The sequence below is a fragment of the Solanum stenotomum genome, chromosome 2 (genome assembly GCF_019186545.1).
Source record: "Solanum stenotomum isolate F172 chromosome 2, ASM1918654v1, whole genome shotgun sequence".
NCBI lineage: Eukaryota > Viridiplantae > Streptophyta > Magnoliopsida > Solanales > Solanaceae > Solanum > Solanum stenotomum.
Genome location: NC_064283.1, coordinates 7,041,172 through 7,066,749, shown reverse-complemented (window position 1 = coordinate 7,066,749; position 25,578 = coordinate 7,041,172). Strand labels below are relative to the sequence as shown.

At 29.0% G+C, this 25,578-nt stretch overlaps 2 protein-coding genes across 2 annotated transcripts; one reads left to right on the top strand and one right to left on the bottom strand.

Annotated features, from left to right (window-relative positions):
• Window positions 1-1,958: 1,958 nt before the first annotated feature.
• Window positions 1,959-5,235, bottom strand: LOC125854526 (cyclin-D2-1-like). Its single transcript, XM_049534105.1, has 6 exons — window positions 4,487-5,235; window positions 3,657-3,743; window positions 3,459-3,557; window positions 3,178-3,370; window positions 2,961-3,085; window positions 1,959-2,854 (listed from the first exon to the last, which is right to left on the bottom strand). Exons 1-6 carry the CDS (start codon window positions 4,826-4,828, stop codon window positions 2,618-2,620), a joined length of 1,083 nt encoding a protein of 360 aa, XP_049390062.1. The 5' UTR covers window positions 4,829-5,235; the 3' UTR covers window positions 1,959-2,617.
• Window positions 5,236-22,525: 17,290 nt separating this feature from the next.
• LOC125854534 (protein CutA, chloroplastic) lies at window positions 22,526-25,419 on the top strand. Its single transcript, XM_049534115.1, has 6 exons — window positions 22,526-22,747; window positions 22,852-22,967; window positions 23,508-23,570; window positions 24,429-24,460; window positions 24,762-24,856; window positions 25,293-25,419. Exons 1-6 carry the CDS (start codon window positions 22,587-22,589, stop codon window positions 25,375-25,377), a joined length of 552 nt encoding a protein of 183 aa, XP_049390072.1. The 5' UTR covers window positions 22,526-22,586; the 3' UTR covers window positions 25,378-25,419.
• The last annotated feature ends 159 nt before the right edge of the window (window positions 25,420-25,578 follow it).

The following is a 25,578-nucleotide window of genomic DNA, read 5'->3' as shown; positions in this document are numbered from 1 at the left end:
TCATCAGTAACACATGTATGGTACAACAATGCTGCCATGATTGTCGATAATTATGCACCTTTTTAAATTTTTTAACTGTCCATAATTTGTTATTTTATGTATTAAGAGCTTCAGGTACCCCAAATTTAATTTAAATTAAAAGGGAACCTAATTATTTCTTTTAAAACAGCATACTAATAAGTAAAATTGTAGTATTATGTTAAGCTTCATTACACTTCTAAGTACATATAATATAATTTAAACATCTTGTTTACAAAATGTATCTACATGTTATATAGATGTTGTGTGTTTTACACTAAATATACATATATTATACATACTTATACACTATATATATATACAATCAGAGTATATAGTAATATATATTTTGATCATATTATTAAAGTAGATGATCGATCGATATATTTATGTAAGTTTCCCTAATTAATGTGATTACTGTTTTGCAAGACTGATTATGTGAAAATTGGCTAAATTGTCAGCCCCCTTTCTTTTTGTTGAGAGAACTTATTCCACAACAAACCCAAGGACCACAATGGAGTGATAATTGATGCTCACACGTTCATTTTTAATTAGATGTTTTATATTTGAGTCTCTTTAGATACGGAATCGCATTTGTTAGGGAGTGCTTTATCCTACAATGTGGGACTTCACGACGCAAATTTAGATTTAGTTGAACTTCAATGTGAGTACCGGACACCGGAGTGGAAACTAAAAAAAATATTCCACAAACCCAAAAGGGATAAAAGTTGATAAAACTTTACAAATACAGTATTTCTGAAATTCTGGCAGTGCCTGAACTGAGACAAATTGTAGTATATTCTTTGCCCATGAAAGTGCTTTTTTTTTTCTTCTTTTTATTCAAAAGTCCCATTCTATATAGTACCAAATTAAACAAACAATTATTAAACAAGAAAAGAAGAAAAAATGGTACAATTTTAGTTATATGTATGTGTTTATATATATATTTTTCAAGATTATTAAAGTTGAAGAGTTTTATGCCCATTGCATTGCCAAATAAAACTAGTCCCATACTGATAAGGATAAAAGTGAAACAGGCTACTCTTACACTTCTTTAATAAGCATAGCACCAAATCCCATAGAGTCCAACCAGACAAACAGTCAAACAAGGACTCATCACATGTGCTCCACAAAAAAGTATATGGCAGGAGGTTATTTTGGTCTTTTTCATTTTTCATTTTGAAAGATTAAATTTTTTAATTTATTGAGACATGAATTTAGATAGGAGGTTATAGATATCATGAATTAAGGTATAAGGTTAGTAGGCAGTAGAATGAACGTTGTCTCGCTTACTCTTTTATACTAATAATCGTAGTATCTGCAGTATTGTATTTCGATCATCACATTTTTTGGTGTAATTATTATTTCTTTTCTCAAAATAATTTGTCATATTTTCTTTAGTATTTTATCATTATTTCTTTTTTTGATCTACGTTGATATCTTTTTTTTTTATTAAGGATGTTATCGAAAACATCTCTACATTTCAAAGCAGGATTAAAATTTGTATAAACTCTGTCATTTAAACCTCGGCTATTTCTAAAATTTGCATGCACTATATCCTTTGAACCTTCCCTATAGAAATACACTAGGTATATGATCATGTATTAGAATTTGTTATAGCAAGTAAAGTGGTGTATTTTTCAAGTTACTAACCCCTCTTTTAATGTGAGTTGTGCTCAAGAGGATACCTTGTCAAATTGAAAGAGAAGAAAAAAAATATTCTACATAAAAAGTATTGGATACTATTATAAGTAATGTGAATCCTTTTGACGAAAACATGATTTCACCTAAAATAGACCAATATCACACTAATAAGAGCATTTTTGTGTTATCATGGCCCAACACATCATAGGTGATTGATTTATTAGTGTAAGATTTGATTATCCTGTATATATATTATGTATAGAAATAGCAACAAATTATAAAAGGCACATGAAATATTACTGAACTGTATAGTTTAGAATTTCATAAAGAAGCAATAAAAGTATATACATAATGCAAAAGTGCACATAACAACAAATAAAATTAAACAACTCAAAATTTCTCTCTTGGTTTTTCACCTTCCACCACTTGCGCATTTTTTGTAATTTATTTAATTTCTAAGAACTTTTTTTAAACTCTAAAAACAAATACATGCCCTAAAAGGCTAAACAAACTTTTATCTATGATAAACTCAAAAGCAAGATAAGTTTATAGAGTTACTCTTTTTTTGTGTTTTTTTTTTTGTTTTATTTTGCATTCTCATTTTCTAATTACTTGCCTAATTAATCTTGGCTTCTTTAGCTGTCAAGAAGTCTAATATTTAACAGCTCCAACTTTTTTTTTTATATATGTTAATGGAATGAAACCTTTTGTCTATATATCTTTTCTTCAATCTCCAACCACCAAAATGATCCAACTACTCATAATCTCTCTTTTCCCCCACCACCATTATATGTATTCATTTTCTTCATAATATTTCCTAACTTTCTTTATTGTGAAGTTATGTGTTGTGGGGTGCATTGTAATTCTCAAAAGATCACACCAAAACTCTCATTCAACTATATCATAATAACTTGACAAAAGGCCTTCTTTCCACTTAATATTCACCCATCCATCTCTAAGTATCCACTTCATAAGGTGTATTTAGCTTTCTCCTCTTCACTGGACTATTATGAGATGAATTAGACCGCGACTCAACTCCTGAGCCATCAGTTCTGTAACTTAAACATGCTGCATCCAACACACCAATTGGACTCTGAGGAACAGATGGGATTGAAGAAGCAATTGGAACTTTAACAAAGTCACTTGCTAAAGACAATTCTTGAATCAATTCAATGCACTTCATAACTTTATCCTGCAAAGTTAAGAGTAAAGATGAAAACTTTAGTATGGTTGTAAGTTAATCAACATGGAAATGATCAAATTTTGTACTAATGAGTTTTTAGGACCACTATATTTACCTTTTGTACATGCTGAACTAGAGCAGATAGTGCTTTGTCACTGTCTACTGTCTCAGTTTTTACTGCAAATGAGATTGCTACTGCTGCTGCAATCACAGAAGGCTTGAATTCCAAGAAGTGAATTCCTGCATTGAATTTTATCACCCACCCAAAAGTTAGTCCATCAAACAAGCACAAATCAAGATCATAATTGTCTCAAGATTAAATGGTATTTCACCTTTTAGTGTGCTTAGTATGAGTTCAACTGATTTATTGATCGAAGATATTTGATCGTTATTTATCTTCTTGATGAAATAATCTATGTAAGAGAATGGGGTGATAGCCTGCATTCTCCATTTCAATGTGGTCAACACAAGTAGCTCCATTCTTTGTATTGTTTTAGCTTCAAATACAAACTTTGCATCCCCTCCCTGTCGATCAATTCATTATCGCAAATTCACAATTAGAAACAACAACATAACCAATGTAATCCCACGAATGTACTTATGAAAAACTCACCTGTAAATCTAGAGACAGAGGAACATCAGTCTCCTCCATTTTGGCAGCAATCGACAGACAAGCTACGCCAAGTAACTGCATCATCCAAGCCTTTTCCTTCTGTGGAAACAACAATAGATGTTATAACTTATAAGCAATGTGATTGAATGGAACTAAACACAAAGCAATACTACCAAATTCAGTAATCAAAGAACTTACAGGCAAGTCATAAGCAGAAAGGAATCTATCAAGATAGTTGACAGCCAAATATGCACACATTGGACCAAAATTGAACTGTGAATGAACCTGCAAGAACCGATCCACCGTTAGATTTACTCCATATCCAACTCGAACAATAATAAATACAATTAGTAACTGATAATCAATCACATATCTACAGTGTAAAACACAAGAAGCAGAACAAACAAGTAAAGAGGTAAAAAAAATCATGTACTAGACAGCTAAGAGTTGGTGAAACAGTAAAAAAAGATCCAAAACATAAAAAGTGAAATCCTACACAAACTCATTTAACATATCAGTATTAGCTGACAATTAAACAAAACACCAAAAGGATTCCCCACAAACCCCATTCATGTTTTGTGTGAATGTATTGCAAAAAGTTTAACCATGATAAAATAAAAAACCAAGAATCATTCACCCCACCCCACCCCCTCTCCCCACTCCACACACACATCCCAAACTAAAACCTCCTAAAGATAATTATGACATAAAATCAACCTCCCCTTTTGAAACAAGAAAATTTTACATCACTGAAACTCCCTTATTAAATACTCCAGTTCATTACCAGTCACTGTTTAGGAATCTAATAACTTGAAATCTAATTAATCTAAATTGTTAAGAACCATTAGTCAACAATTTCCATTATTAAATCATTAGATTGCTCGGATTCTCCAAAATTGTTGCCACACTCGTATCGGATCCTCCAAAAATGCATTACTTTTTGAAGGATCTAACACGCACCCGGCGACATTTTTCGAAGAATCCGATCATCTGAAATTAAGACCATCTATAAGATTCATGAACCAAACCTTAGCAATCCAATCAAGAATCTCATCTCTAGCCCCAATATCCAAATCCCCATTTCTCAATCTTTCAAGATAATCAACAGCAGGCATATGTTCACATTCTTTTTCAATCATCAAAACTAAACACTCATCACTCTGCAATGGTACACCAGTATAAAACTCCTCCCCATTAAACAACTTCCTGTTTTCTTGACCATTTCGATGAATCCTAGGATACCATATATCTTCCACCACAACTTCCTCCACAAACCCAAATCCGACATCATCGTCCTCATTGCAAAAAATGCTACTGTTGTCTTCAGCACACAAAAGGCTAGAAACTGCACAATCCATACTGGGTGCCATTGAAATACCTCAAAAAACTCTTTTATCTTTCAATCAACAAAAAAAGATTCGTTCTTTAACAATATCAACAACCAAAAAAATCAAAATCTGTAGTTTTTAACAAAACATTTTCAAATCTGAACCGATTTTCTTGAAAAAGAATGGATTTTGAAGAGGATAACAAGAAAAAGATGATCTGTGAAGTTGTCGTTTGATTCCTCTGTGTTTTGAGTGACTGATTGTTGACTAGATGTGGATGAAGAAGAGTGATAAGAGTGAGATGAGATGAGATATAGCGGCTATGGAGAAGAAAAGGGTGTCTTTTATATTGGATTTTTAGGGCATTTAGAGAGAGAAAGAGAAGGGGAAGGGGGCAACAATGGAAGAAAATGAGAAATGGGGGTGGCGAAAATATAGACAGGAACAAGTGGGGAAAAAAATGTAAAGAGAAATGTATACACATTTATGCCATAAGCATATTTGGAAGACAATATACGCTCTGTATATTGTGTATATACACGTATATACACCTTTACTTTCTCTTTTATTGTATTTTTTTTTTTTGGTGGTCATCTACTACGCACATCTATATTGTAGTTAAATTAATTAATATTTATATCACGCCGGATCCATAAAACAAAGACCTTTGATTAAAAAGAAATTTCATCCGTTACACCATATTCTTTGATGGTAGCTGTTTTCCTCTTGAAGTGAGATAAATATATATATATATATATATATATATATATATATATATATATATATAAAATATATATTTTTCTTGCTTGACTAAAAGTTAATTAATACTACTAATAAAAAGATTACATCATTTGATGAGATTAATTTAAGAAAGAATTCAAGTACAATACACATTGTCAAAGGTAAATAATCTTTGTAACATTGCGTCATTTTTATTTAGTTTGTAATATTTGGATATTATAAAGTGAAATATACGTTTAGTCATCACTCTAATTTTATAAAATATAATATAAAAACTTTTCTTTAATAGAAAAAATGTATGTTAAATACTAGGGCTTTATTGAATCCCGAGGATTTGCTCGTAACCCCTAGAAAAATATACCGGCAATGTATTTTTAAGGACAGTGGTATTACTTCAAATTCTTTTTTCTCCAATTCAACTTTTTAATCTTTCTTTAAAATAAATTTCACTTATTTTAGCATATAATATATTTAATTTTTAAGCTCTTAAAGAATCTTACATGTAAATATCATTTGATAATATGTTAGTATAAAATATTTTTCACATTAGTGGGTATATAACACTTAGATTTTAAGAGAAAATGTATTTATGTATAGAAACATTAAAAATAGTTATTTATTTTACACGGCTTATTATTTTGCAACTTCGTATTGTAATTTTTTTTTTTTTTTAAACATCAATATTTATATATATCAAATAAATTTCATGTGGAAACTAGATTTACATAATTTGACTTTTACCTTTTATATTAACTTGATTTTTTTTTAGAATTTAATACTTTCACAATATGAATTTACAATACAACTAAAAGTTTATTAATAAATCAATTATTTAATGTTGAAAAATAGAAAAGATGCAGTTATCCTTCTTATTTTGGTAAGGATATTATTGTATCAATGTTTGAATTTTATAATTAAGCAGAAAATGTAATGATTGCATTTGAGGAAATATATTTGATAGCACTAATATAAGAGCAAATATTTGGTTCTAAATAGAATTTGCTTGCCTCCTCCTTTTCTCCAATCGAATAAATCAATGTCTTTGATTTTACTAAACCTTTTTATGTTTTCTTCATTAATAAAACATAATGAGAGAATAGCTATATAAGTTTTTTTTCCTTTTTTCATGCCAGAAAAATAAAAAAAAGATGTCATATAATTAGCAGTCATAACAATTCAGGATTCATATTAGCAGAGATATAAGAATGTTTGATAATTTCGTATATTTATTTAGGTTTTAATTATCATAATCAAAATTAACGGTTATATGATAACTAGAGGTGGTAAATATTCGATAAAATGAGACAGAAAAAAATGCCTGAAATTCTAATATCAATCGTGTGATGCACACAATAAAGTTTTTCTTTAAAGTGCATTTGAATTAACTTAAATACTATATTATTTACGAGTTCAGGTTGTATTTACTTCAATTCATTTTACTTGTCATGATTTCATTTTGTCTTTTAAAAGACATCAACTAAAAAGGTACTCCCTTTTCAAATTAATTAAATTGTTGAGACAATTTTCATTTTTCAAATTAACTTAATTATTCAATCTTCAAGGCTACTTTTAGAATATTCTTCCAATTTTACCCTTCATTGGTTAGTATTGGAATTAATTATTATAATTAATATTTAGTTATCTAATCATAAATTAGATAATAATTAAAAAGGGTAAAAATGGAAAGCTATGTTCAGTGAATTGTGAAAAACTTTAACAATTCAATTAATTTTAAATGGAGGAGATCCTATGTAATCTTTTTTTTATTGAGTAAGATTATTAATTAATTATATCTTGATTTACTAAAATGCTAATTATTTATATACACATGACAACTTAAATGGATCGGAGTGAGTATACATTATCAATATAAAAAATGAAATACTCCATTTAGTAATCATTCTTTGTTATAACTAATAATTTATCTTATATTCAGAATCAAAAATCTTATATTTATATAGAATCATTTATAGCATATCCATATTTATTTTATATTCATAATTATAAATTCTATATTTTAAATAAACTAATATGTAACATCCTATATATCTATCTTATTTTCGTAATTACAATTTTTTTAACATGTAAAATGGCATAATTTAAGAAGGAGTTGGTAAATTTGTAACAAGTAAGGGGTAATTTAGTAAATGGAAAATGTAGAAAAGGACGGATTGGCTGTAAAATTTGTCTTGTTGCTGGGGGTATTGCCACGTGGAATTAAAAGTGTAGTGGGCTGGCAAATGGTTATGTACCGTTTCAGTAGAAAAATGCAATTATGATATGGCAGTACTAATTTTCACACCTTTTTTTTTGGATTTTATATCTATTTTTTACTTTAAAAACAAATTTATTTCCGCTAATATACGCTCTGTTTTATTTTATTTTATGAATAGAGGTCTATTTTAATTGACAGAAATATCAATTTCCTCCCTAAGTTCTCATTCAACAAACGAAAATAGTCCACCATTGCATGTTACTTTCTCCATTTTAATTTGTCTGTCTTATTTTAAAAATAATATCTCTTTTTATTTTTCGATAACTCCTAATTTTTAATTTTTTATGTAATATGTTTAAAATTAAAAAAGTTTTAAAAATGATGATGCATTGACATATTTTTTTAATTAATTTAAGATATTTAAATTATTATTTTTATAACAAATTAAAATAAAACAAATAAATTAAAACAGACACAATATAACTTATCCACTCTATTAATGAAATGAGCTATGCCATTTTTTTTTGGGTGGGTGGTGGGTGGGAGGGGTGGTCAGAAATATCCTTTTTCTTCTCCTAAATTTTCAATCAACAAACAAATAAATCCATTCAAATTATTATTATTATTATTGTTAGTACATGGTATAAGACTTCTTTTTAGTATTTGATGCTATATGAAAATAAAATTAGCATATGCGCGTGCATTATCCTAACTTTTTTTAAAAAGTTTCTCACTTGATGTATAGTAATTTTGTTGGGATTTGACTAAATTTAAATTCATGTATGACAATTAAAGTTGTTGGTCAGAGAGATTAGACGAATGATTATGCTTAATGATTTAACTTACTAGATATCAACTTTTAAATATATTAATCGCTAGCCAACTAACAATATATCGAGTAATTTGGTATTGAATTACTAGTAATTATTAAATGGTGTACTAGTTCAATAATTTCATACTCCGTTGACCCTTATCTCACTTTCACTCACTAATATATTAATTTTTCATCAAACAAAATAATTTTTGTAGCTCTACTTAAATGGTGATATCATAATTATAAATCACATTGAAAAATAGATGAGAGCCACATTTTTTAGGGTGCAAGCATTTATGTAACAAATATTCACATGTACAACAATTTATTATTTCAACACCAATAAGGCTTTAGGGTCAATAATATGTTTTTTATATACTTATCGGGTTAACGATTTACGCAGTAAAAAAATTGAGTATCTCGCTCCTATATCGATAAATCATTAACTGTAAAATTTTAATATGTGCATTAACCGTTAATTCGATAACCTAATATACATAAGTCAATTTTGCTTGTGACTTATCAGTTATGTTTCAATTTTGAATTACCATAATAACATTGTTAATTAATGGGGTGACACTCGCAACAAAGAAAATTCTATTTTCAAAATTGGAACACAAAATCTCTAATTAAAAATAATAAAAAATTCAATCATCTCATCATAACCCATATTCATTATTAGACAAATATAATTTCAGTTGACAAAATAATTATGTCTGCCAGAATTAGATTACATAGTCTCACACTAATTGTAGTGACATTTCCATGAGTTAATTCTCATGTCTCAACTACTAAGTCATTCATTAAGATACAAGACATAAATTTTGGGAGCAAGACCCTATTGGTTTTTGTAGTGTTAAAATTTTTAAGTCTAATTTTAGCAAGTGATTATTGATTCCTATAAATTAATGTTATGGTATTTTACTTGATGAAATATACATAATAAAATTATAATGACAAAATAAATGAAAGTAAATAATAAATTTGTTATGTTTATTATGATTTGTTGTACATATAGCATCATTGTACCGTACATAACCGAAAAACAAAAACCATACAGCGCATAATGAAGAATATTAGGAAGAAAACAATTAAATCGTCAAAGCTCTTTATAAATAGTTTTTGACTATTATATCGATTGACTGTTATACACTTATAACAACATTTGACTGTCTTTGAAGTAAAAATTATCATTTTTTTGTTCTATTTAATATTGTTAAAAGATAAAAATATAGTTTTGTGCAAGAAAATAGACTTGGGCAATTTTTATTTGTTTATGTAGGTGTTTCATCATTATTTGGTCCATCTAATTATATTAGTAAAAGTCTTAATTTGTTCCTCTAATAAAGTTTTTTGCACAAAGTCTGTCAATTCTAATGAATTTGATGTGGTCCAACTACCTCACTCACAAATCACAATATTTATTGGCTCACAATGTGTGAAAATGCCTTTGTACTATATATGTAAATAAAAAAGTAACAAGAAAAAGATATAATGTATCTCTAAATTATCTTTTTTCTCTATTTGTTAATTTTTCTTTTGAGAAATAAATAGTCAAGATTGTCCTACACTTATTTTTGTTTGGTAGGATAAGCTTCAACTTCTTTCTACAATTAGTATAGTATTTTTCTTCTTTATTTTCTATTCACAAAGTACAAGTCTTTAAAATATAAAAAATAAAAATAGTTTTCCTTATGTTCTCCAATTCTATTTTGTTTGATCATTTTCTTTAAATGATATTTGAAAACAATTCCTTTATCCGATAAAAATTAGAGTAAGAGATGTATATGCATTATATTCTCCTCATACCTTATCGTATGATTACTTTGAAAAATACGTTGTCGTTGTAATTATCTAATTTTTCTTGTAGTATTTTATTTTATGTGTATAATGATTTTAGTATGATTATTGAATAATGGTACATCACAATTCACACCTAACTATATTTTTTAATTATATATATATAAAAGCATATTTGCAAGAAGAAGAAAATTGGATCTTTTTTAAAAAAAAATATTATTGATTTGACAATAGACAGCCACACATTTTTTGAAAGCGAACCAACAATATGTGCTCAAAAGGAATCCAATAGACAATTGAGGCACATCAACCTACTATAAAAGGGAATCCAATCAACTTCAAATCCAAATATTGCTCACTATAATAATATAAATAGATCATACTTAGGGTATAGCTAACTCTTCTACCCGCTCGATAGAATTTAATAACATTATAATTCAGAACTCGTAAACTAAATATCATAACTCGACTCTTAATTATACATTATCTATTTCCTATCTTGCATTGACCGTCGGACATAATAATTGTACTCAATCAAACTATATCGATTCTATATTAAAATTTCTAATGAAAACAAATTATCAATAAAATAATAATATAATGTGAATATGTTAACGAAACAAACAAAAATAAGAATAATTTTTTTTATAGGATTCCATGAGATAATGGCTAGTCGTGTGAATCGTGTATGTTTTGCAAATGCATCGATCCATTCGAAAAGATGTAGAAAATGTAATATTTTTTAGGAATTTATAATGTTGGACTATTAAAGGAAATGTCTTTATACTGACCAAAGTTATCACTAAAAGAAATAACCTTTTGCTTTTTGTTGCTTTTGGGAGCGTTACCTAATGGCCCTATTAAATAGTTCACACTCACCGGTATTTACATTAAAATTTAATTAAATTTAAATTCGTATTAAATTTTTTTATAACAAGAGTAAAACATTCGCTAACAAATGTAAGTTTGTATCTAAGAGAATTCGTAGATGGGAACTCTAATTACTTACCACTCCACTACAATATAGGTTGATAATTACTTACTAGTACTATCATTCACACACAGATTACAAGTTTTATTTTTCCATATTATTCAGCAAAGGTGATTAGGACAGTTTAAAATTGTGATTAAGCAGACAATCTAGATGATTATCAGTCACCTCAATTATAAATCACATTTTGCTTGTTATCTTAACTAGCTTAGCCATCTTTTCATTGTTAACTACTTTATTTACGTGTCTCAAATTATCTATTGTGATATTATAAATATTTTTTAAAACATAAATAAAGATAAAATAGTAAAATTTATTCCAAAGTATATTTTTATTATAACCTATCTTATTCAACGTCAATAAATGCTTGAACGTCTGGTGAGGTGAGATCCTTTTTATGCCCTTTTAAATGACTATACTATTTTTAAATTAGGCTTATAAGAAATTGTTTTTTGATTTTTGTCTTAGATCGTTTAAGAAGTAGACAAAAATGTTTGAATATTATTACTATATTATATAAAAGAAATGACACCACTTAAAGATCAACACTTCACAATTCACCAATGAAAGGGGTCTTTCTGTTTGTATAGATAAAATTAGTTCACAAAATTATAATTCGTGTAATTTGCTTAATTTTAAATTAACGCATAATTTATTTCAACTAAAAAAAAGTGTTAATATATAGTTTAAATTTAGACATTTTCTTATAATATATGTTATATAGTCATAATAATAATACTAAATCACTAAATACTAAATAACTATGAAAGAATAAATAAAATAATTAAAAATAGTAAGAATTATGTACATTCAATTATGATAGTATTTTAACTCATTTCAGCGTAAATAACTTTTTCCTGCTCTAATTCAATCCAATCCGTCTATTATTTGACACCTCTACTTTCCTTTTAGGAGCGGACGGATTAAACCCATTAAGCCTTAATTAATGTTGCAATTATTTTTAGTTATTAGTCAATTAATAGTCTACTATTTTAGAAAGAATAATTTCATTTAGGGATCGAACCTGCAGGCTTGAAATAAAGGCCAAATAAACTAGTTGGTCAAAGCAATACATTCATGTTTAAATACTTAATTAAAGATGTACTGTAATAATCTATTTTAGCTCTAATGTTAAATTATTTAGTACGATTATTAATACTAAAACAATCATTGATTCATTTTAAAAATGAAAAAAATTATCAAGAAAAATATAGGAATATACTTGAATTGTGGTACATTAATATGATCTAAATAGGTTATATATAGAGTTATTTTTTAAAGTAAAATATTGTTACACTGATTTGATCTTTCTTCACTTCTTAAATAGAATATCACTTACAAAAAAATTTATGTATGTGTAATGCGCTCATAGATTACCTCATCAATATATATTACACAGTGAAGGGTTTATCCAGAGCGCACAAAGTGTTCACCCAAATGGCAGAGGTTGTGACAAAAGTTATAGCGATTGCAGATTATCTAGGGTTCCAAGAAAAAATAAAAATAAATAAAAAAAAAAAAATAAATAAAAATAAATATATATATATGTATGTATATCACTTTAACCATAAGATAAAGCTACACACTATATTATGTTTGATAGGTGAGATAAAGTGAAACGATATCTTAGAATTAATCTTGAAATAAATTTTATAATGTTATTTAGTTAATGGTCTAGGGATAAATTTATTTTGTCACAAACACGATATTATTTTCAGCTCAAACTTAATTCTGATTTTTGAGTATCTAATCATATCTCATCAAACTTGAAATTATTATATCCACCTTTCAAATGAAATGAATTAACTAAAAGTTATACTTACGAGATAATTTTATATGCAAATTAAACGAATTCATAAAGTTATACTTACGAGATAATTTTATCTGCAAACCAAACGAACCCATATTCGCTTAGGAGAGCTAAACTCGTTATTCAATTGATGCTTTCCCTATGTAATATAATCCACGATTTATTCAACTTTGGGTGGAAAAAGGACATAGAGCAATAACGGTGGTCATATGCCTAATATTTGAATTCTATTTTTCTTTTTAAATTTAATATTTACTACTTGTATTAAAGTTTGATTAATTTAAATTTACCTCGGATAAGGGTCTAATGCCCCAACCGAGGATAATGCTATCTATCAAGTATTTTTTTTCTACACAAGCCTCAAAATTAAAATCTTTAATTAAAAAAATAACAACTCTGTCCACGACATCACATGTGTAATTCAAAGTTAACCTTTTATTTCTATAACAAACAAATCAGTTTAGACCAATTAAATTGTTAACTTATGAGCCAGACACTTCACTAGTAATCATCTCTTAATAAAACGTTCAAAATATTATCATTTCCCCCTTCTATTTTTTCTTGGGAGTCACAAATAACAATATTGTTGACCCAAAAAGAAAAAAATAAATTCCACCCCTCTTAAAAGTCGTAATGATATAATAATTCAACGGTAAAAAGGACATATATTTTGTTGAAGATAAAATTTATTTTTTAACCTTGGATTCTTGATGCTTTGTTTATCAACAAATTAACTCAAGCATATGCCTAAAACAGACATGTAAAAAGGGGCTTTTTAAGACACAAGTTTCTAACCCTTTTTCCTCAAATTCTACTTTGGAATATTATTTCACCTTTTCATATTTGACCCTTTTTTTTTGTTTCAGTTTATAATATATACATTATCAGTATAAATAATTTTTATATCAGTATAAATAATTTTTATACTATCAACTTGTTGAAAAGATATCCACATATGTCGATCATCAAAGAATAATGTACAATAGAAGTGATTTTCTTCTTTAATTAATAGAGGGCTTAATAAGTTCTACTCAACACGAATTTGGACTAGTCGGGCTCCTAAAATCTCATACATTTTGGGGGCTAATTACATCTTATTCCGAAAGTTTCTCCAATTATAAATTTTTTGAATTTTTGATACATTGCAAATGATACATTACTTAATGGAATGAAGGTATTCGAGAGGGGATAGCGATGAATCCGAAAGGGGAGAAATGTATCCGAGAGGGGATAAGGATGTATCCGGAAGTATCTGAGAAGTGATTTGTATAATATTTTTTAAATGATAGGAAATTTTAGAGATTATGATATCTTAAGTTGTGTGTTTATGTAATTTTTCCAAAAAAATATATCTACTTGTACCAATTCTTAAAATATGAGATTTAAGATCTTAAAAATAAGGTTACTTGATGTAAAATTTTCTTATATTAACAAACAACGTATATAACTTAAATATATTTTATTCACCAATATATTTTTTTAAAAAAGGGTTTCAATGTCCCAAAATTCTCTCTAATGCAACATGTCAGGAAACAATGCAGTTCTCAATGAGTTATCACATGACAACATTTTTTTATTTTATTTTTTGCTTTAAAGAGAAGATAAAATTAAGAGTGAGGACCCTCATTTTGAGACTGTATTTTTCAGTCTTTATTTTGTTGAAATAAATATGTTGGTCTAAAGACGAATTTAAATTATAGTCATATTTGAGATTCGAGCTGTACAGGTTGTCATGCATTCACCACATAAATTGTGGTCTAATTTTTTTTTTTTTTTGGACCATATCCTAATATCTATAATTTCTTTTAGTTTTTAAGTCACGCATTACGTAAAGGGAAGCGAATTTAAGAATTTAAGATTTATGAGTTGAAAAAATAGCAACTTCTTGACCTGCCCAATATGTTTATGGACGGATTAATAACTTACTTATTTTGTTAACTCGATCTATTTGAAACTGCTTAATCAATCCATTTAAAAGTTACTTTAATAAGAAGTATGGACTGACCCATGAAATTTTTGTCTAATTTTTTTTTATTTGATATATAAAATTTTTATGTACTTAAACAAATTAATGAATAAAAATTAAGTAATTAAAACTTAGTAAGAGTTGGGTGACAAAAGGGAGTTGTTCGGAAAGTAAACATTCCTCACTTTTAATTCTAAACTTGTGTGTTTGAGTTACTAAGAGAGCAAAAACGTGAAAGCTCGTAAGAGAGGTAAAAGAAAAAAAACAAGTAAGAATTGGGTGGATTGAGTCATGGCCCGATGTTAAACTTGTTTTGGGCCAATTTGTTTCAGCCCAACTAACTTTTGGGCGGGTCAATAACCCACTTATTTATAAAGTCAATCCATTTTAACAAATTCAATTTCAGTTCAAGTAACTTTTTGAACGGTTCAACAAATACCAGTTATTTATTAAGTTAAGTTCATTTTGGCATGCCCAATTAGCCCCAATTCACCCATTTGACACTTCTTAATTTAATTTTAAAAGTTCTCAACATTTGAATTTATTGCAGTTTTAAAGTTGTGATTACATATTTACTTTAGCTTTTGTCCATGTTTCTCGTAAAAATGTTTCAATAAATTCGTTCTCTCTCTCTTTTTATTTTTATTTTTATTTTTTAAAAGGACACCAAGCTAGTTATGTCGGTCTACAAATATACTAAACAAATCCAATTGAGTATACACACACATAAAAAGAGATAAAGCGTATACATACGTATCAAATAATATGATTTAACTTTTTGTATCCATATAATTCTTTTTGTTTTTAAAGGGATGAATCAAAGCGATAAATAAATTCTACAATGGTAAACTTAACGACGTCAGTTATAGTAATTTTGTTACTGTGAAAAAATATGCTAGACGTGCTCAATTGAGACTGAATCTCATTAAATTGTGACAACAAATTAAAATTATTCTACCACTTAGAATACACGATACATATATCGATTTAAATCGGATTTTATTCTAGTTTTTCATGAACATCATTATGTCTTGAGTGTGTGAAATATTTATGTCGTGTTAGGTGTGAACTATTTGCTTGACAAAATTTAGAAAAGAACAAAGCTGGCAAACTAAGATTGATTGTCAAGTTCATACTTAATAATTACTAATTGTGTACTATGATTTTTCAAGAATGTACTTAATTAGTTAAAGATTTTAGTTAGATTAGTAACAAAGTAAACTTCTTAATGATCTCTCTTCATTTTATATGATTTTTTTAAAAAAATATTATTTATGTCAATAACGCCCCTAGATTTATTTGAGTTGTCCATAGTGGCCATTTGGTCCTAGTTGCCTGCATTAAGTTGTCAGAAAGTCATGTTGTACCAAACATATCATAAGGTGACTCCTAGCAAGAGCCATGTCCCCCATTTTCATGGGCGATGAACACTAAATATACCCCTACTCTTGCCTGAAATACACTCCTATATTCTCGTCAAGATTAGAGATATTCTCGACATTTCTTTCAGCGTTTTATTAAGAGTCTCTGGCTCCTACCAAGAGTTTGAGATCACTTGTTATGTCATGTGGCAGATCGAGGGTGTATTTAAGTTTAGTTAGTCAAGTAGATGAATGTTTTTAAGGCTGTCAATAATTTGGGGATAAAATTGATAATTCGCGCCAAATTTAAAAGTGTTTTCAAAACTTTTCTCTATAATATCCAACAATTTTGTATTAATGTGATAAAATGATTAACAGGGGGTAATTTAAACACATTATTAAATGTATAAGGACCATTAAGGAATTCACAGGACAATCTCATGGGACTTTAAAACTATTTTACTATAGAAAGTGAGACCTTGATTTGCAATTAAAACCCTATACTCATTGGATTCCTTTATATGCCAACCATTTTTTAACTAAAAAATCGACACAAGAGTGACTATCTCACATGACTTTGTTTTTAATATTTTGGGTACGAAATGATCCAAATATATTAAAGACGGAATTTAAGAAGGTTATTATATACTGAGATTAATTTCAGATATACAGTTCGAAAATAGATTTTACGAACTTGAAATATACGAGAAAGGTGAGTTCAAAAACATAATTCAGATTTTTTATAGATGGCAAGATAGTCTGTCACCTTATAAGTATAACATGTCAAGATCTTTAATTCATAGTCTCAAATAAAAACATACAATCATTCGATATACACGTGAACAATTTGTGAAATAATATAAATTTTCCTTCATAAATTGAGAACCTTGATTGCAAATTAAATCACGATTCATTGGATTTTGCACCACTCAACCTTTATCTGCCAAATAAAAAAATTGACATAAGTGTACATGACTTTTCTTTTTGGTTGTTGTGAAACAATCCAAATATATTAAAGACAAAATTGAGTAGGTTCACTATATATTGAGACGATATATTTCAGATTTCAGTTGCAATCTCCCAAATATATAGTCTTTATGGAATTGAAATAAAACAATATAGCCTTCATCTAATCTATGCGTGTACGTTGGGCTTGATTTATAGCCTCAAATAGAAATTTACTGTAGACATTGAGATTTTATCGGATTTAATATAAGACTTTATCGAACGAATTACAATCCATCTTTAACTTTATGGTCCTTTAAGATATTTTGTAGATTATTTTATTTTAAATCATTACTCACGAGTCACGCCTATAAATGGCATATGTATTCCTTACAAAGTCATCTCAAATATCTCATAAACGTTTGAATACTTTCAAAGAGATCGATCGATCAAGACATAGCATCTCAAATATCTCATAAACTTGAGAGATGTTCACAAAGAGATCAAGACATCAAACACATTGCATTTTTTATATTCTCTATACCTGGTGATTGAATATTTGACGAGGTCCAACTTCCTACATTCGAGAAATACACTACTAACACAATCCTAAAATTATTTTGTGATTGCAGTTTATTTTTTGTATTCGAGAAAATCCATTGCAAAAACATGTGATATCATTCAATATATGTTATATAAAGTGCATTTTGTAAAGTAAGAAAGTTTATCAATATCTTGGAATCAATTTTTCTCATGAATAAATAGAAACAAATTATTGGTATATAATGTTAATTTTAGTAGGACATGGGGGGTTCTGCATGTAACACAAAAATGTCTATTTCGCGGAAATTCTAGTAATGTGATAATAGAAGATCACACCATCAGCTTTTATAACCACATATGCAAGAATTATTTTGATCATTATCTTCCTTATAAAAATTTATAATGTGAAAAATAGAAAACGGAAAAATTCAAAATTAAACAAACAAAAAAAAACTATACTAGTATTAAGTTTTTCTAACGTTAGCTTATTCAAAATACTATATACTATACATATACGAACGATATTAATAGTAACATCGATGTATACAGCTATATACATACGTCTATCAAATGGTGGTCCAAAACCATCGTATGTTGGACCAACTACCCCAAACATCCATATTTTTAGTGTTTCCTTCGCAAGTTTAATACGAAATAAAATAATCTCATACAATGAATAAATTAATCCACGAAGGGACATCTCTTCAAAGTTTTATTGGTGATTTTACATTCTACTAAACACTAAACAAATTAGTATTGGATTATTAAAGCTTCTTGTCTTACTTCCAAATTATGTCTTTTTAAATGAAAATTCGTGCTGTTTGCGTTTGGTTCCATTTGGGAGTAAAGAAGGGACCACTTGTTTGGGAAATTGGGGGAAAATAAAATTAAAAAAAGAGCTTATTTTTGTGTGGTGTTTGGTATTTGTTTCTAGACCTCGTTACAAAGTCTAACTCTAATAACTGCTTTAAATTTGATTAATTTGAATTTGTGTCAAAAAATTGTCTTTAAATTCATTTTTGAATCTTGATTGATTTGTATTTGTATCGAAAATTCTTATGAAATACACACATGTGTAGTATGTAAAAATGAAATAAGATGTAAAAATGGTGTAGGTGACACCGCTGGAGAGAGAGAACGATGTATTGCTTATGTTAAAATGGTGATAGCGCTTACAAAAAATCCAATATACACCGGCCACTGCATACTCTGATATTTATTTTATGGCCTAATCTAAATTTGTGTTAGGAAGTCTTGACTTTAATATCCTTTTTCAATTGATAACTAATTCAACTTTATCTTAGAAAGACTGAGTTTCAAAATAAAGTGTTCCGTATCAAATACATTTCATTCTCATAATTCAAATCGAAAATCATTATGATTACTTATAACTGCACCGCAATCTTCAGTGGTACAAGAAAAAGTATTTTTATTTGCTCAAAATTAGGGGATTCTTGTCCTTATTGGACATTTTCCAGCTAAATAATCTAACCTAATTAATTTATAATTTAAAAGTTGAAGTTTACAGGTATATGACTATCAAGATGCTCTATGTGTTTAAAAGATTTTAATTGGTAGATTTGGAGTACACGTCGATTTTGTACGAATTTAATCACTTCTTTATATTGACTTGAAAATATAGATTCGTTGGTCCTTTCCATAAGTTTATTAATTTAAATTTAGTGATTTTATTAATGAAATTATTTTGATGAGTTAAACTATATGTTTCAATTAATATAATTAAAAATTATGATTTTTTAATAATGAGCAAGAAGACAACTTTTATAGTAACACATGTAAAATTTAAAATGGTGATCGTAAAATATTTTTGATATTTTCTGTATTCTATCATAAGTTGTGAACAATTAATTTTAAAATTACGACACAAGTTTGTTGTAGCTTAGAGAAATTCGAGAGAACTTCCAACAACTCATTCATAAAAAAAACACTAATGATAAATTAAAATAAATTATAATAAAAAAGTTCAAACTCGAATCCATACCGTTTAAAATTTAAATTTGTCTCCGACTAATTGTAAGTGCATACAAACTAAACTTACTTTGTTTTTTCTTTTCTGGTAATTAAATTTATTACTACTTGACACTTAATTTTATTTTTTTTGTTGTGAGATCTATTTTACTGTTAATCTTGAAAGGGTCCCCTTGCAATTTTTTTTTTTAGTCATAGATCAAGCTACATGCATCTACTCTATATGTCAAACAAAATGTTCATATATTTGGAATTTTCCCATTTTAAAAACTTAGGTCAACGATCCTATAAAATTTAATAGAAAAAAAAGAAGGTAAAGGGACAAACACCATAAGGGAATTACTTTTAATCTCGACATGTACATCTAAAAAAAATTCAATTTGCAAACATAGATTTTTTTTTTTAAAAAAACAATGGTGTTTTCGAGAAAAAAAAAACCATTTGCAAAAGATTAAATTGGATAAGAAGAAAATGAAGAGTAATCAACTCATTTAACTAGTTACAAACTTAGGATGGACCTTTGTGAGGCCTTTTTTCGAACCCTATGCATAGCAGAAATTTTAGAGCACCAAAATGTCATGTATATTATCTTGTATAAGTATATGACTATTATAATTACTTTGTAACAAAGTCTTAAAACATATTAGAAAAAAAAAATACCTAGCATTTTGTTTTTCTTGGAATTTAAATCATTATTCTCTATGTTCTTCACCTACTTTATTAGTATTTGCTACGCCACACTATTAGATATTCCTGCAATGAAATTACATTTGATTGATATAATTTAAATATTTCTACTTGCAGAATTACGGTGAATATGTTGTCAATGTTGATATAATTCTAATTTCCAGAGTAACATGAGAAAGAAAGGGGGAATAAGAAAGAGAAATTTTCGCATATAGCCATTCAAAATAACCTGATTAGGCTTTAGTTGTAGTTTGCTAATTATGATTTGTAGCTACATGTAGGGGAGGAGAGAGGCGAGCGAGACTGGGAGAGGAAGGAGAGAGGCGAGCGAGACTGGGAGAGGAAGGAGAGAGACGAGCGAGAGAGAGCAATAATTTGTATAATTCACATCTCGTTTGTATAATTTGCGGGTACATTTGTATAATTCGTGTGTACGTATTTGTATAATTGAGTAATACAAATTCTGAAATTATACAAATATGAGAAAACTCAATATAATTAATTTATACAAACATAAACATCTGAACTTTAAAATAGTTACACACAATTTACATTAAATTATATTATACAAAATTGAAAACTACACGTTTATACAAACTTTAAAAAGTTATACAAAAAAGATTGAATGTATCTGGTTATAAAACTGAAAAACCAAAGGAAATCACTGTCATAGACAAATACAAATCAAACGAAGAATTGTTAGTTGCGAATTATACAAACGTGACGAATTATACAAAAGTGGTTAATTATACAAACTCGAACCCAACCCACGTAATTAGTAGTTAACGTTAGTCGTGAGTGATAAATATAGCAAACTATAGCTATAATGACTAATTAAGTAGTATAAATTTCTTTCATCGCATAATTTTCCCAATATGAAATCATGGCTTTAATGAGGCTCTCAACAAGCCCAATTTACTAACCCAGCCCAATTTCAAAGAGGCCTCATATATTTTAGATTAACAACAAAACACAAGGCTTGAAAAATTACTCTTTCAGATAAAGTTAAACGTTAGACTAATATTTATTTGAAAAAATTATGGGAAATGACAAACATCTAGAGTATATTATGTTATATATCAATTGTTTTGATTATTTTTAATCCGTAGCTATAGTTTTGCGAAATTTTGCTATTCGGTTGCCTAATTTTATAAATCCAGAATATGTATAATTCAGTCTTTGTTTGTATAAATTTAGAACTTATATAATTCGATTCCTAATTGTATAAATCTAGAATTTGTATATGCTTACCCTAGCTATTTGTATACGATTTATGAAAAATTCACAATAAATTACCCTATTGAATATTGTCAAGCGAAATATACAAACCGAGTTTTGAAAAAAAATCCTAAATGTATAAATACAAACTTTGTATATATTTACCCTGTTTGTATATTTGCAAGCGAAATATACAAATCGCATACTCTATTTGTATATGCTTACCCTGTTTGTATATTTGCAAGCAAAATATACAAACGTGCAAACAAAATATACAAATCGCAATCTCCATAGCAAACTGAACTATAACTATGGAGTGCAATTATGGAAACTATAGTTATAAAACGTTATTATGTCTATTATCTTTACTAGTTCTTAAATTTTCTCTATTTACTCATATATTGCTTAATCTTACATACACAATATTGATCTTCCATTTTTATATAGAAAAATCAGTTTGCTCAAAATAATCTTTAAAGCGTGATCTAATTGATTTTTGCCATGAATTCTCTTGGCAAAGTCAGGATCATTTCGCAATCCACCTTATCTGAAAATAGCCCAGCCCAGCCCATTTTCAGAGAGGCCTCACGTTGGATATGAACAAGAAAGCCCAAGTTTAGTTTCTTCTAGAAAGTTTCAGGCTTTGAACAATTCTTTGCTTTTTGGTTAACAATGGAATCAAGAAAATAAGCAAATACTATAAAAGCAGAACAGATATCAATGGCATTAACACTCTCGGCAATAGCATCATCGAATTTATTCCGTCGGAAATTGCCCATAGTAGGCGCTTTCTGTGTTCTTACTTTTGGTCTCTCTAATCTCTCTGTCCCTTTTACTAATACGGGTTTTGCTCATTCACTTCCCTTTGCCCCTCTTTTCCGGTAATTTTTCATTTTTCTTGTGATTTCTGATCAGAATCTTGAAATTGGATTGTGGGTGTTAGTGAAAAACTATATCTGGGTTGGTTTTGTTTTTACATTTTCAGGTCGAAATTAGTTGGAGAAAGACGGAGTACAAGTGTTAGTAGAATAAGAATGGAAGCTAGCAACAAGATTGTTCCAAGCATTGTTGTTTATGTCACTGTTCCTAACAAAGAATTGGGTTTGTTTTATCTCCTTTTTCTTTTTGGTAGTTTTGGCATTTGATTTGATTATCTCTTGATGATTGTTGTTTTTGTGAATCCTTCAGTAAAATTATAATCTTGTTGAGGATTCTAGCTGAATTATGATCCCTGTTTGGACTGTTGAGTTTTGTTTAGACTTGAACTTGATTCATGGTGATCGCTTGGTCTGGGGATCACATATGTGTTTTTTCCTTTGCTGGTTCTCTCTGGTGTGCTTTTAGTTCCATTCTTCGGATTCGAGCTCTTTAGATTTGTGAATCTTAGTCATTGTCTGAACAAAAAGGGAGAATCTGCACTATTTTATTCAACTTGTATCAAAGTGCCAATAGTCTGAAGCAATATTTATTATTTGTCCAAGTGTACTAATTTAAACATGTTATGTAAAGATGGTTTCAGCATAATTTTCCACAAATATCTGATGATGCTATCTTTTTGATTACTTTTATATAATCTCTGTGATTACTGATGCTATGGATGGAACTTTAGCATCATGATCTTGGATTCTAACGAACTTGCAGGTAAGAAACTGGCAGGGAGCATAGTCAAGGAGAAACTTGCAGCATGTGTTAATCGAGTACCAGGCGAGCACAACTCCTTATTAATTCTCTAACTAGACAAAGTAACTTTCATGTTTTTGTCTTGCACTAAACGGATGACCGATCTCTGAAAGTATCTTTACCATCATTTGCATGTTTAGACTTTAGCAATTCAACTTCAGTTCAACATGCTGCTAATACTGATGTTCTTGGGAAAGTGTGGTTCTCTCTTGTTGTCGTGAATTGAATTAGAAGAGTGCTAATTCCACATCATTTTCTAGTAACACTTTGCTCTTGAACTTAAAGTTTGATTCCTTCAAATGTAGGTAACCATTAGTTTTTTAGGTATTTTGATTCTTTATCACTTGCATGAAACAATTTGTATATATGAACTTGAATATATTGCCGTTTCTCTTGTTTACTGCCTGTACTGTTGCGTGCGTTTGACTATACTCCCTTCCAGAGATTGAACCTTATTGAGATCCTCTGATAATATGGAAGAATTTTTGGGGTTGGAAGGGATATAAACTGTAGGTTTTGGTAATTGGTACTGATTTCTATAAACCGGCTCTGTCCAGGGGCATCTGCACAGTTATGTATTTTGTAAAAGAAAGGTGTATCAACTAGCTTTTTGTTTGTTTCTGTTTGTAACATTGCTTCAATATTTACTAACCTATGTCTGGCAAAACACCGAAGTGCATTTTAACTGTGTATGTCTCCCTCAGCATTCCCTTACATGTGTAGGAGTCTTCTTGGTTGCGGAGTTACTCAAATTCAAGCTAAAATTATTAGATTAGTTGGTTTCCTCAGAAGTCCTGTTTTCTATGTTAACATGTTACAGTTATGAATAGTACATCAAGAAGCTTGTGGATGCATAAGTGAATTGATATGCTGTGTGTGCAGGTGTAGAATCGGTTTACGAGTGGCAAGGAGAGGTAAGTCTCTTCTTCAAAAGACTCTTCAACTTTGATTGGAATCAACTTTTCTCGATACACTATCAGTGGCAGGGACAAGAGTTTCACTAAAAGGATTTAAAATATGAAAAAGTAAACACACAAAGAAGTCAAAGGGGATTCAACATCTACTATATATACATAAAAAATAATTTATCATATATAAACAATGTAATTTCCGTTCAAAGAGGTTTGGATGAACCTACTTGGCTCTGCCCCTGTACACTACATGTGTCGCGTTGTTTCCTAAGAGTAGTTTTGCTTTTTGCTTTTTTGTTAACAGGTACAGACCGATTCTGAAGAGCTGCTTATAATCAAGACCAGGGAATCCCTTTTAGAAGCTCTTACGGAGCACGTGAAGGCCAACCATGAATATGAGTAAGTCCTTGCATCTTTGCTTCTTTTTTTTTCTTCTTCCAATTATAAGACATCAGTGCTTCTTCAGTTTTTAACTTGTCATTTAATGTTCGACCATCTTATTTTCTGCATTAGTTAGACAAACCTGGCATCCTTTTGAATGTTAAAAGTGGTTTTAGGAAGTAATGTGTTTGTGATGAGAATGATCCCACATTCAGACTGCAACAACCCCGAGCTCCTTATTTAGCTTGGGCAACCCTCCTTCCTTTGAGCTTAGCTTTTGGGGTTTGAGTTAGGCCCAAGGCCTGATTCGACATGTCATTGTTATACACTTCACTTTCTACCAGTCCGTAAGGCTGCTGTTTCTGCTCCAAAAATTTCAAACATTCATGCTTGGTCTAAGGCGTGGAGAGAGTGCATGGATTATTTTGATCCTTCTCTTGGTTGTTTTTTGCAGTGTTCCTGAAGTGATTGCCATGCCCATAGTTGGCGGCAGTCCACAGTACCTAGAATGGCTCAAGAACAGCACAAGGGATGAATGATTTAGCCAAGACAAGCTTGTTCAACCTTGAGCCTGTAACTTAAAGAGTCAAAAGACAAATGTATGTGTTATTTGGTATTATCTAAGTACTTGTTACTTAAACTGTGTAGTTAGTCTGGACTCTTGATGTGTGAGGTCTTATATCTATCTCTAAATAGTATCTTTCTTATCTTACATTCACGGGTGATTTTGGGTATTGCCT

Excerpts from the sequence above, each read along its gene's own strand:
- LOC125854526 (XM_049534105.1), bottom strand. The coding sequence starts at position 4,828 with ATGGCACCCAGTATGGATTGTGCAGTTTCTAGCCTTTTGTGTGCTGAA. Across the intron at positions 3,086-3,177 it reads CATACTAAGCACACTAAAAG|GAATTCACTTCTTGGAATTC; the intron begins GTGAAATACCAT and ends AATTCAATGCAG. Across the intron at positions 2,855-2,960 it reads TAGTTCAGCATGTACAAAAG|GATAAAGTTATGAAGTGCAT; the intron begins GTAAATATAGTG and ends TTAACTTTGCAG.
- LOC125854534 (XM_049534115.1), top strand. The coding sequence starts at position 22,587 with ATGGCATTAACACTCTCGGCAATAGCATCATCGAATTTATTCCGTCGG. Across the intron at positions 22,748-22,851 it reads CCCTTTGCCCCTCTTTTCCG|GTCGAAATTAGTTGGAGAAA; the intron begins GTAATTTTTCAT and ends TTACATTTTCAG. Across the intron at positions 24,461-24,761 it reads TTTACGAGTGGCAAGGAGAG|GTACAGACCGATTCTGAAGA; the intron begins GTAAGTCTCTTC and ends TTTTGTTAACAG.